The sequence below is a fragment of the Oncorhynchus mykiss genome, chromosome 21, assembly GCF_057628025.1.
Source record: "Oncorhynchus mykiss isolate SJ-2025 chromosome 21, ASM5762802v1, whole genome shotgun sequence".
Classification (NCBI taxonomy): Eukaryota; Metazoa; Chordata; class Actinopteri; order Salmoniformes; family Salmonidae; genus Oncorhynchus; species Oncorhynchus mykiss.
The window spans coordinates 53,587,081-53,600,991 of NC_143042.1; the positions used below are offsets into that span (position 1 = coordinate 53,587,081).

Here is a 13,911-nt window from a genome sequence, read left to right on the forward strand (position 1 = left end):
ATAGTAGCTGTTTTAGGCAGAGAGGTTTGGAACTCTCTTTCTTATTAGTCTATTAACCAATTTACCGTCTAGTGATGTCACCAGGCAAACCCAAACTCCCGCCAATGCAAACAGGCTGATTAGAAGGTCCTATGTAGATTGTATTTTTAACCCGCAAATATTTTTTTACATTTTACTTTTATTTAACGAGGCAAGTCAGTTAAGAATATTAAGTCAGTTAAGAAAAAACTCTTCTTTTCAATGACGGTCTAGGAACAGTGGGTTAACTGGTCTAGGAGCAGTGGGTTAACTGGTCTAGGAACAGTGGGTTAACTGGTCTAGGAACAGTGGGTTAACTGGTCTAGGAACAGTGGGTTAACTGGTCTAGGAACAGTGGGTTAACTGGTCTAGGAACAGTGGGTTAACTGGTCTAGGAACAGTGGGTTAACTGGTCTAGGAACAGTGGGGTTAACTGGTCTAGGAACAGTGGGTTAACTGGTCTAGGAACAGTGGGTTAACTGGTCTAGGAACAGTGGGGTTAACTGGTCTAGGAACAGTGGGTTAACTGGTCTAGGAACAGTGGGTTAACTGGTCTAGGAACAGTGGGTTAACTGGTCTAGGAACAGTGGGTTAACTGGTCTAGGAACAGTGGGTTAACTGGTCTAGGAACAGTGGGGTTAACTGGTCTAGGAACAGTGGGTTAACTGGTCTAGGAACAGGTCTAGGAACAGTGGGTTAACTGGTCTAGGAACAGTGGGTTAACTGGTCTAGGAACAGTGGGTTAACTGGTCTAGGAACAGCGGGTTGACTGGTCTAGGAACAGTGGGTTAACTGGTCTAGGAACAGTGGGTTAACTGGTCTAGGAACAGGTCTAGGAACAGTGGGTTAACTGGTCTAGGAACAGTGGGTTAACTGGTCTAGGAACAGTGGGTTAACTGGTCTAGGAACAGTGGGTTAACTGGTCTAGGAACAGTGGGTTAACTGGTCTAGGAACAGTGGGTTAACTGGTCTAGGAACAGTGGGTTAACTGGTCTAGGAACAGTGGGTTAACTGGTCTAGGAACAGTGGGTTAACTGGTCTAGGAACAGTGGGTTAACTGGTCTAGGAACAGTGGGTTAACTGGCCTAGGAACAGTGGCTTAACTGGCCTAGGAACAGTGGGTTAACTGGCCTAGGAACAGTGGGTTAACTGGTCTAGGAACAGTGGGTTAACTGGTCTAGGAATAGTGGGTTAACTGGTCTAGGAACAGTGGGTTAACTGGTCTAGGAACAGTGGGTTAACTGGTCTAGGAACAGTGGGTTAACTGGTCTAGGAACAGTGGGTTAACTGGCCTAGGAACAGTGGGTTAACTGGTCTAGGAATAGTGGGTTAACTGGCCTAGGAACAGTGGGTTAACTGGTCTAGGAACAGTGGGTTAACTGGCCTAGGAACAGTGGGTTAACTGGCCTAGGAACAGTGGGTTAACTGGTCTAGGAACAGTGGGTTAACTGGTCTAGGAACAGTGGGTTAACTGGCCTAGGAACAGTGGGTTAACTGGCCTAGGAACAGTGGGTTAACTGCCTGTTCAGGGGCAGAAAAACAGATTTTTGACTTGTCAGCTCGGGGATTTGAACTTGCAACTTTCCGGTTACTAGTCCAATGCTCTAACCACTAGGCTACCCTATCATAAAACTGTATCATTTTTTTCACATGTATATAGTGGTCATATTATCAGCTGCTGTACAATATGATACGATAACAAACAACAACAAAAAAACAACTGAATTTTGACTGCACTGGGCATTGAATTGATTTAAGCCATGTTTTAGAACATTCTCCTGAGTCACTGTGAGTTTTCCACCTGCATTCCCATAGTGCTGAGGTGCCCTGTTTCTGGCTTGGAATCGTTGACCATTTATGGTGCTCTCATGCACACCAACCCGCTGAGCGTACTTCAATCAAAAACAGCAGACCCACCACCAGCCAGCTGAGAACTTCACAAAGTGCACACAGTGCCGTTACCTGGCAACAGTTAGCAAAGCTCGGTGCGCACCGGGGCCAAAAACATCAGATCCTATTAAGGCCACCGTTGCTGTGTGTCCCGCGGGAGGAATGCACCTCTAATCAGCCCTCTATGATGCCATTGCCTGTGAATGAAGTCATCACCTCAACTGCGATGGCCAAAGACAACTTTTGGGGGTCCCAGAGCCACCTAAAGACTCTAAAAATGGTATTGTGACTACTGGAACAAAGTCATCAACTCCAACTGTAGCTCTAACTGAGGAGATGTCAAACCATTTCCACCCTGACCATTTCCACCCTGACTCTAGAACAAAGTCATCAACTCCAACTGTAGCTCTAACTGAGGAGATGTCAAACCATTTCCACCCTGACCATTTCCACCCTGACTCTAGAACAAAGTCATCAACTCCAACTGTAGCTCTAACTGAGGAGATGTCAAACCATTTCCACCCTGACTCTAGAACAAAGTCATCAACTACAACTGTAGCTCTAACTGAGGAGATGTCAAACCATTTCCAAAACAATGGCCATAAGTAACACTTTTCACACAAAATGAAGGCTGTTTTCAAAACAGTTTGAGTTTGTAGAAAGGGAAAGATATTTCTCACCCATTATAACGGTTATTAATTCATTAATAATAACTCATTTGTGAAGAGCAACTGATGAACAGAAAAATAAAGAACCATCTGTGCAGACTTAGATAAATACTTTTATTCTGAGTTAGAAACAATTTGGTATAATTATTAAATTATCTGTCTGCTCATAAAATTCATAGAATTATATCTATGTCACAATTGATTGTTTCATAAGCAATTATAATATTCATAAATCGATGATTTCTAATGTATGGAATGCATCCTTTCTTCAAGTCAGAGATGCATGGCTTCAGATAGGTGTTCAGAGTCGAGTTCATGTGCTTTTTTTTGACCACCCGTTTCTGTTTAAAATGAGAGACATGACCTCGGAGTGTGAGTGGGATGAATATTATTTGTGTCGGAGCCAAGTTCCGTAGATAGAGGACTCAGGTGTGGTAGGTAGAGATCTGGCCCTGGAGTTTGGACTTGGCATTGTGAGGTCTGATTTGTGTGTGTGTATACATTTGTCCTATTTCTGAAATGCGCAAGTGTGTATTAATACACATGTGTGAATTAGAGAGATTTTTTTGTCACTGTTCACTGTTATTGTCAGTCTTTATGGTTAAGAGAAACTGAAGGCCTTCTAAGTGTCAAACGACCCAAAATGGATGAATCCATCTAAGGCTGTTGTTAATCCTGCATGAGTCAGGGTGAAAACAAAAGGTCAAGTTCCCCATTCAAGATCAGAGGTCATCGCAAGGTTAGTGTTTGGGTCATGGGTTAACTGAGAGGTCAAATACACTAAAACCAAGAAAGGCGTTTGAACCACCGATCACTGCCTCTCAAAGGTCTGTCAATGTTAAAACAAGTGACTGAAGCCAGAACACGTTAAAACAAAATATATTTTTGTTTTATTAAACAAATGATTGAAGCCAGAAAACGTATAAACAAATGATTGAAGACAGAGCAAATAAAGAGCTGTCTTTAGGTGTTGTGTTCTCCTTGTCTTCCTCTCATTTAAACTGAACCCTGTCCTAAGCCTTTAGGTTTCTTCATTTCCTGTCAATCAACCGCCGTTCATCTTGAACCCAGAGACAGGGAGGTGGGAGGGTCTTACCACAGAGGGGCTGCGAGGGGTATTTTAACACGTCAACAGGAAGGATATTTTCACAGACTGTCAAGTAGATTGTCAGTTTTTGGGCTACATTTATAGCTGCCTCAGTATGCTAAATAGCTATTTCCTCTCCCTATACACTTCCTCCTCTCTGTGATAAGACCCTTCCCCCTCTCTGTGGTAAGACCCTTCCCCCTCTCTGTGATAAGACCCTTCCCCCTCTCTGTGATAAGACCCTCCCCCCTCTCTGTGATAAGACCCTCCCCCCTCTCTGTGGTAAGACCCTCCCCCCTCTCTGTGGTAAGACCCTCCCCTCTCTGTGATAAGACCCTCCCCCCTCTCTGTGATAAGACCCTCCCCCTCTCTGTGATAAGACCCTCCCCCCTCTCTGTGGTAAGACCGTCAGGGTCATCTGTTAAACAGTCAGGGTCATCTGTTAAACAGTCAGGGTCATCTGTTAAACGCTGAGGGTCATCTGTTAAATGCTGAGGGTCATCTGATAAACGCTGAGGGTCATCTCAGGGTCATCTGTTAAATGCTGAGGGTCATCTCAGGGTCATCTGCTAAATGCTGAGAGTCATCTGTTAAACGCTGAGGGTCATCTCAAGGTCATCTGCTAAACGCTGAGGGTCATCTGTTAAATGCTGAGGGTCATCTCAGGGTCATCTGCTAAATGCTGAGAGTCATCTGTTAAACGCTGAGGGTCATCTCAGGGTCATCTGCTAAATGCTGAGAGTCATCTGTTAAACACTCAGGGTCATCTGTTAAACACTCAGGGTCATCTCAGGGTCATGCTTCACATTATGATATACGCCAATAGAGAGCTGGCCTGCTGGGATATGGGGAGGGATGGGTTATAGAGAAAATGGAGAGAGAGGAAGGAGGGGAGTTGGATCGAGAGAGAGAGACGAAGATGATTGTTGGTAGTTGAATGAGAGAGAGACTAAGATGATGGTTGGTAGTTGAATGAGAGAGATACAAAGATGATGGTTGGTAGTTGAATGAGAGAGATACAAAGATGATGGTTGGTAGTTGAATGAGAGAGAGACTAAGGCGATGGTTGGTAGTTGAATGAGAGAGATACAAAGATGATGGTTGGTAGTTGAATGAGAGAGAGACTAAGGCGATGGTTGGTAGTTGAATGAGAGAGAGACTAAGATGATGGTTGGTAGTTGAATGAGAGAGAGACTAAAGTGATGGTTGGTAGTTGAATGAGAGAGATACTAAGATGATGGTTGGTAGTTGAATGAGAGAGATACTAAGATGATGGTTGGTAGTTGAATGAGAGAGAGACTAAGATGATGGTTGGTAGTTGAATGAGAGAGAGACTAAAGTGACGGTTGGTAGATGAATGAGAGAGAGACTAAAGTGACGGTTGGTAGTTGAATGAGAGAGATACTAAGGTGATGGTTGGTAGTTGAATGAGAGAGAGACTAAGATGATGGTTGGTAGTTGAATGAGAGAGAGACTAAGATGATGGTTGGTAGTTGAATGAGAGAGATACTAAGGTGATGGTTGGTAGTTGAATGAGAGAGATACTAAGATGATGGTTGGTAGTTGAATGAGAGAGATACTAAGATGATGGTTGGTAGTTGAATGAGAGAGACTAAAGTGATGGTTGGTAGTTGAATGAGAGAGACTAAAGTGATGGTTGGTAGTTGAATGAGAGAGAGACTAAGATGGTGGTTGGTGCCACTGAGTGTCATTATAACGCCAGGAGTTAGTGAGTGCATGAGTGAAAAAGGGATAGTGAGGGAGAGAAGGAAGGAGGGGGGGCGGGGGGGGGGTGTTAAGATAGATGTGGTTAATTATAGTATGTGAGTGAGAGAGACTAAGTGCAGGTGACAGAATAAGCACATAGACACAGCATGACAAAACAAACCACAGCGCCAGATGTATTTCAGAAAGGCTGGCACGTCGTCCAACACTACTATCTGTCAATGATCACACAGCATCATAAGACATGAATGGACCTTAAAGTCAGCAATGAGGGGTTTTAAACCAAGATGATCAGTGTATTCACACAACGGCTGCTTCTTTTCTCCTTTCACTGGAGTATTCTCAAATGGTTTTGAAGACTTCTGTACAATTCTAAACACTTCTTTTTTCTTTTTTCTTCCTCCCAGCGTCACATTTCACAGTCGAACCAGCAGTTGTTGACACTAAGCCTTGTTGTGTTTTCAAATACCTCTTGTCACACAGCTGACAAATGTCCAAGATAAGATAACAATTCCCCTAGCGCTTTTATAAATAAACTCAACCCATCGGGTGGGGGGGGAAGGTAGTGTGTGTGTGTGTGTGTGTGTGTGTGTGTGTGCGCACCCTATCATAACCAGATTATGGCTCCAGTATCCCCCCCCCCCTGATATGTTCCACGTCATAGTTTGTTAATGTATCTGTGTGCCCTTTTCACAAACAGAACCCCCCCCCACCACCACCACCACACACACACACACACACACACACAGGGGACATCGTGGCTTCACTCATCTTCACTCATCTTCCTCCTTCCTCATTTTCCCGCTGCATAACTCCCTGCTAAGATGTCTCTGAAAAGGTCAACCTGGCCACATGACCTGCCATTTGAAGAGGACGTAGATAGCCAAAAACTGGCCTGCACAATTCAATTAGGCTCCAGGGAGGGATGGTTGCATCTGTTGGACTGTAGTTAAGTGCAATTCTCTGCCAAGCTCTTCAGGTTTATTGTAACTTCTTGACCAAACACAACAGATGTCCACATAAACCTATGGCTGGGCTCTGTTCTAACACGTAATCTCAGTGAGACTATCCTGTGTAAATAAAGTTTTAAATCAATAAATGAATAACAATAATATATTGTATACAATTGTAATGGCTAAGATCAAATAGGAATTGGTCACTTGATAAGCCTTGTAATGAAGCCTTCAAAAAGGCACAGTGCAACATTAGCCTCAACAGTAAGTGAACACTTTGTTGCAAATGAAATGCTTGTTTTAAAGTGAGGTCAGATTGCCAGGTTGAAGATGAGATGAGTGTGGATGTATTGAGGAATGTGGAGATATGGAGATGTGGCAGGGGGGTGGAGGTTGTGCAGGGGAGCATGAAGGTTAGAGGTGAAGGAGACATTTATCTAAAACTCCTACAGGAAATGTATGCAAATTCTTCCATTTCTTTATTCTAGAGAAAGCATTGTCTCGCTTCACTTTTTTTTCCCCACACTCTGCTATTCATTGTGTTTTGAGAGCGTCTTGAATGGTAACCAGGACTGCTGGTCAATCCTGACCTCATATAATCCACAGTTACAATGATAATTTATTTCACATTGCCTACAGCAATGATCACCAGTACTGGTGGTTGGGGAGTGCTACAGTACGGGGTTCTAGTCAAGTACTGAAACACAAATTCAACTAATATATGAATCATTCAATAATGATTGTGTCATCAGCAGAATATCAACAGAATGTTGGCAGAATATCAACAGAATGTTGGCAGTATATCAACAGAATATTAACAGAATGTTGACAGAAAATCAACAGAATATTAACAGAATATCAACAGAATATCAACAGAATGTTGGCAGAATATCAACAGAATATGGACAGAAAATCAACAGAATATTAACAGAATATCAACAGAATATCAACAGAATGTTGGCAGTATATCAACAGAATATTAACAGAATGTTGACAGAAAATCAACAGAATATTAACAGAATATCAACAGAATATCAACAGAATGTTGGCAGAATATCAACAGAATATGGACAGAAAATCAACAGAATATTAACAGAATATCAACAGAATATCAACAGAATGTTGGCAGAATATCAACAGAATATTAACAGAATGTTGACAGAATATCAACATAATTTCAACAGGATGTTGACAGAAAATCAACAGAATATTAACAGAATGTTGACAGAATATCAACAGAATATCAACAGAATGTTGACAGAATATCAACAGAATATCAACAGAATGTTGACAGAATATCAACAGAATGTTGGCAGAATATCAACAGAATGTCGGTAGAATATCAACAGAATATCAACAGAATGTTGACAGAATATCAACAGAATGTTGACAGAATATCAACAGAATGTTGACAGAATATCAACAGAATATCAACAGTTTACTATAATCCAGCACCAGTCAAGTCTCAAAGCGACCCTAGTTTACAGTGAACACGGTGTGTGTGTGTGTGTGTGTGTGTGTGTGTGTGTGTGTGTAAGAACAATGAAGCAGGTGTATACTACACTGAATTGCACAGGTGATTGCTACTTCAACTGTTTTTGAGGAAGATGCCAGAATGGTAGTTGAACTTTGACGCTTTTACCATGATGATCTAGTGTTACTGTGTGGTGTTGTTGAACAGTAAACTGACACCCTATATTACTTGTTTTTGAGGAGAGGACAGAGTTTTCCCAGCAAACTAAAATTGGTTCTGTGAATGTTCCCAGATTGTAGGAAACGTGTAAGATCTGTAATTTGAGCAACTTCCAAATGTAATGTGTCAGTCTAGGAATAAAATAACTCATACCTACTACACATACCGACTTTGCAAGCAGTGGTACCTATCCACCGGGCACACACTGGTTGAATCAATGAAATGATGTGGAAACAATGTGGAATAGATGTTACATTGACATCCGGTGCCCAGTGGGAATTTATTTAGAGATTAGTGAACAAGCAGGAAAAGCTGCCAATCATACACACTAGAGAGTATATTTCTTTGAAATTATTCAAATGTTTTTCAGCTCGAAGCAAAGTCTGTGTCTGTGTGTGTGTGTGTGTGTTTGTGTGTGTGTTTGTGTCTCTATTAGTTGATCTGTGTTTGAGTGTGTGGCCTGTATCTGTTGGTGCTGAGCGATTTAACCAAAATGTCACAAAAAAATAAAAAATAAATAAATAAAAAAAATTAAACCAGGAATTGACCGGCATCGGTTCAATTATTTATATTCCATTTCGTTAATTTTTTTTCTGTGATGTCAATGCGCACATTGCACAGTGTCTCCAGAGATAAATCAAATCAAGCCCGAACTGTGCGATGTGGTAGGGAGTTGTAGTTTCAACAGGCCAATATTCTACATAGTTCGGCACAGAAAACGTGGCAATTAACTATAATGACCATAATCCATTGCATGCCTTCTTGTCCGTCTGTGTTCAATTATGCCTGCTATCTGAAAATACATTATCTAAATGATTGATAGTTGGTATTCAACAGTCATACAAGTATGCCTTATCTACTTTGAAGAACTACAAAAAACAGTGATTTTGTCAGACTTCAGCTCTATGGAGATGAGATTACTATTTTAATTGAACCTTTACTTAACTAGGCAAGTCAGTTAAGATCAAATTCTTATTTACAATGAAGGCCTACACCGGGCCAACCCCGGACGCTGTGCGCCGCCCTATGGGACTCCCAATCACGACTGGGTGTGATACAGCCTGGATTCGAACCAAGGACTGTAAAAACACTTCTTGCACTGAGATGCAGTACCTTAGACCGCGGTGCCACTCAGGAGCCCCGAATGCAATAATAAAGTCATCAAATAAAACTAATGTAATAAACAACTGAAATGTTTTATTAAAGTAAATGAATGTGAATAGTGGTTAATAAGTGATCAGCAGTAATGTACAGTCACTACCATCATGGGGACTTTTATTACAGTCACTACCATCATGGGGACTTTTATTACAGTCACTACCATCATGGGGACTTTTATTACAGTCACTACCATTATGGGGACTTTTATTACAGTCACTACCATCATGGGGACTTTTATTACAGTCACTACCATCACGGGGACTTTTATTACAGTCACTACCATCATGGGGACTTTTATTACAGTCACTACCATCATGGGGACTTTTATTACAGTCACTACCATCATGGGGACTTTTATTACAGTCACTACCATCACGGGGACTTTTATTACAGTCACTACCATCATGGGGACTTTTATTACAGTCACTACCATCATGGGGACTTTTATTACAGTCACTACCATCATGGGGACTTTTATTACAGTCACTACCATCATGGGGACTTTTATTACAGTTACTACCATCATGGGGACTTTTATTACAGTTACTACCATCATGGGACTTTTATTACAGTCACTACCATCATGGGGACTTTTATTACAGTCACTACCATCATGGGGACTTTTATTACAGTCACTACCATCATGGGGACTTTTATTACAGTCACTACCATCATGGGGACTTTTATTACAGTTACTACCATCATGGGACTTTTATTACAGTCACTACCATCATGGGGACTTTTATTACAGTCACTAGCATCATGGGGACTTTTATTACAGTCACTACCATCATGGGGACTTTTATTACAGTCACTACCATCATGGGGACTTTTATTACAGTCACTACCATCATGGGGACTTTTATTACAGTCACTACCATCATGGGGACTTTTATTACAGTCACTACCATCATGGGGACTTTTATTACAGTCACTACCATCATGGGGACTTTTATTACAGTCACTACCATCATGGGGACTTGTATTACAGTCACTACCATCATGGGGACTTTTATTCATTGTTTTATTCTGTGTTGTTACAGAATTCAACCCATAATGCATAGCGCATTTAATGTTTTTTTAATTTTTTTTTATCTCAACCAAAATCGAAAAACCCTGAGTATTTAGAAAAATAATCTAACTGAAACAGAAACAACCTTAAAAAAGCAATAATCAAATCACTCTATTATCTGCGTGTTAGTGTGTGCACGCTTGCATGTGTGCTGGATTGTACAATGTTTTCTTCAAATGAGGAACAACCATTTACAAATATTAGGACATATATCATCTCACAAAATACGAAGTGTCACTGTCTAACTAGAAGTCAATATACATAAGTAAATATTAGGCTTTGGGTGGTCTGGAAAGCTTCCAAACATCTCCATGGCCAAGCCCATTAAACTCTCCTGTGCTCTTTAATGCAGTCTGTATAAACTCTCGCTCCAAGCTTTGCTTTATATTGTACAAGTAGTAGAAGGAGGCCTCAGCTGGAGCAGTGGTCCACTATCTTACTTTTTGTGAGAACTTTCATGAGAGCAACGACAAAAAAATTAGAAGATGCAAAGTTAAAATACTTGATGAAGGGTTCATTTAGAGTGTTATTTATACAAGGCCTTGGGTGCTGTTGTAATCATTGACGTGAAAAGAAGTCTTTAAAAGTAGTCACTCGTAACGTTTTCCCAGATTGACTTGAACTAAACTGTTACATTTATGATGGGGGGGTGACACGTGCTGCAGGTATGTGAGGTTTATAGTCGAACACTTACCTTCAGGACTTTATTGGAAAACTTTATTGGAACATTGCAGTAAACCAAAGAGAGAGACACATAATACCTTTCCTCTATGTCTTTCCTGGAAACTGGATTGCACCCATAGCGGTCTAAACACAAGGTCCATATATCCGGTCGCATCAAGTTGGACTGTTTTGCCTATTCAGACATTTGTGACTAATACTTAGGCTGTAATGAAATTCTTTCAAGATAAATAACTCATTTAATCTGATATATGTTTCTTACATCACTTGGCTGGGTAGACTGCGGCATATTGCAATAACACATCTGTCATCTAGAAAGCCGTCATTTTCACTGCCAAAATAAATGACTCCATGAAAATGATACCGCTACAAACATATTTAGATAGCAAGATGTATTTAGGACATTTGATACAATATTGCTAAACGGAGCTCATGTTATTTTAAGAGAGAAGAAAACAACTGTCAAGTTAGTGAGATATAACTTTACCAGCGTACATTCACGTGTTTAGATTATGGATACCAGAGACAATGGCATTCAGAGATATATCTTTTTTTTTTTTTAGCTCTGGATACTTTCTGTGCTTATGCGGTATGAAGGCATATTGCCTGCATGTTGCAACAGCAGTGTTTGAAGATGATCTGAAGATCAGCTGACAGCCAATACGCTTACTTAGAAAGAATATATCTACTCCTACACAAATTGTCCCTATCAAGTAAATCCTACATTACTCAATCTATCTCACACATATTCATCAACAACATGATGTTGGACTTTTTTTCTTCTTCAAAACTAATTCAGCAAAGTTTTAATTTGTGGTCAAAAGTTAACAGATGAGCATCACTAGTATTCATATCTCATTGTCTTCTGTCATTGAGAATAACCACAAGTGAAACATCATGAACGAATAGGTTTACACATGCATCACATGTCAATCAACTATTTGAATGTTCTTATGTATCGAATAACTAATAATAATAAAAAAATCCCCTTAGAATGAAGATGCCCTAGTCAGACAACGTGACAAACCGAAAGGATATTAGACCGTCATACCTCCTCTTCATGACTGGTGAATTCATTCGATTCGTTCTCTTTCTCAGTATTGTTATTCATTCTGAGACAGTTATCTCTTTATCTTGGACCGCCTTTTGTTTGGGTTCTATCCTTCTCCGGAGAAAACAGAAGAACAAGCCGTGTGCCGACCGCTGTCCTGTGTAAGCTATTGTACCTCTAGCTTTTTCCTAGTTTCCCGGCATTAATAAAATAAGTCAATGTTAAAAGTCAACTGACAGATAAACTGATAGATATTGAAATGGTTCTGGATATAGATCTAGATAACCCGTTAACACGAAGACATATTCCTCATTAGAATGCAATATTCCCAGGAAATCTTTCCAGAACCACTGCGCGCCCCGAGGAGTGAGATGAAAATAACTATTCATTTAACTGCACTACGGCAAGGCAGACCTTGACGAGGAAAGTTCTCCCATCTCCTTCAAAGAGGGAGGGGGGGCTGGGATGGGGCGTGGGATAGGGAGTGTGATGCGCCGTTTCTCCGAGCTTATGAATGTTTTATAAGGTGTCATACTAGGAAGGCAACAAAGGAACACTTATTTGAGCCTCGAGCGCAATCTACGCGTTTATCGAACGTTTTAGATTCTCGCGCGTGTTTCAGGTGACCCAACATGTTTTCGAAACGAGGATACAGCTTAGCTATTCACGTGCTTTTAACAAAAACATAACAATAACACGTTCACGGCGGTATTTTTCATTATTTTGTATTGCACAGAAGCCTATCAGTAAAGGTAGCCCAACTGACATTTGCTTTGGCCTGTTACATGGTATTGTATATCATTTGATACTTTTATTCAGTATGCAGTGAGCATTGTTAGTTCACGTTGTGGACTGCTTCAAGCTCATATATCCTAACATGTATAGACATAGGATTAAACATTAACCCACTCAAATTGCACACCGTCATAGACTTCTGTTAATTATACACGTAGGAACTCGAGATTCACATATTTAACTAGCTGTGTTTTGCAAACTTGGAGAAATGCACACACATGAGAACAAACTCTCAGACACACACACACACACACACACACACACGAGTACTAGGGGTTGAACAATAGTCCAAAGACAGTAAGACACCAAAACAAATGGAAATAGGCAAAATAATTAAAGCTGGAAGCAGCAATGCCGGGGTTCAAGCTGTAGGCCCACTGTGCCACCATCAGAACAAATTGGACACATCATCATCGGATGATTTACTTCTGTACTCCTTACCACACTTGCCAAATATCAGAACTCTAGTTCATACAATAATAAGCCAATGTGCTTGCGTGAATGTTTTTTCCTGTCCAACAGTGCCACCGTGAGGCCAAACTGAATCATACTCGACAGGTTAGCTAGACTCACATTGCTGAGCACGTGTGCCAAATTCCATGACTGAGTCAAACAGATCAAGAGATATACATATGTGCCTGTTATAGCGCCACCATGTGGTGGATTTGATTGTTCTTGCATATGTTGAAACCTTGACAGTGTTTGGAAACCGTGTATCAAGTTTTGTTTCAATAAGAATAACCGTCTGATTTACATCCGTTCATGTGCCAGACCATGCCGACACAAATGTTTATTGGTCAATATTTATTGGCCATGTTGTTTGAGATGTTAGTGTAACAGTATAACAGCCCATACCCGGGCGCAAACCAGGGACCCTCTGCACACATCAACAACAGTCACCCACGAAGCATCGTTGACCATCACTCCCACAAAAGCCGCGGCCCTTGCGAGAAAGTGACGTCACCGATTGAAACGCTATTTAGCGCGCACCGCTAACTAAGCTAGCCGTTTCACATCCGTTACATTAGCCTGGAAAACGTTATTTGTGAGAGCCATAGATGCCATGTATCAAGTTTTGTGCAGACCGGTCATTTGGTGCCAGAGGAGGAAGAGGAAG

General features: G+C 41.0%; 1 protein-coding gene across 4 annotated transcripts in view; it reads right to left on the bottom strand.

The window, feature by feature from the left end:
- Positions 1-12,515, bottom strand: part of LOC110500772 (RNA-binding protein with multiple splicing) — a 60,964-nt gene extending 48,449 nt beyond the window's left edge. The window contains exon 1 of one of the 4 annotated variants that reach the window (XM_036958298.2): positions 12,000-12,503. In XM_036958298.2, coding sequence (XP_036814193.2) covers positions 12,000-12,059 — 60 coding nt within the window. In that variant the 5' untranslated portion in view covers positions 12,060-12,503. Of the gene's footprint in view, positions 1-11,999 lie in introns of all 4 variants that reach the window. The other 3 variants (XM_090214916.1, XM_036958297.2, XM_090214915.1) reach the window with 3 other exon arrangements.
- Between the last annotated feature and the right edge of the window lie 1,396 nt (positions 12,516-13,911).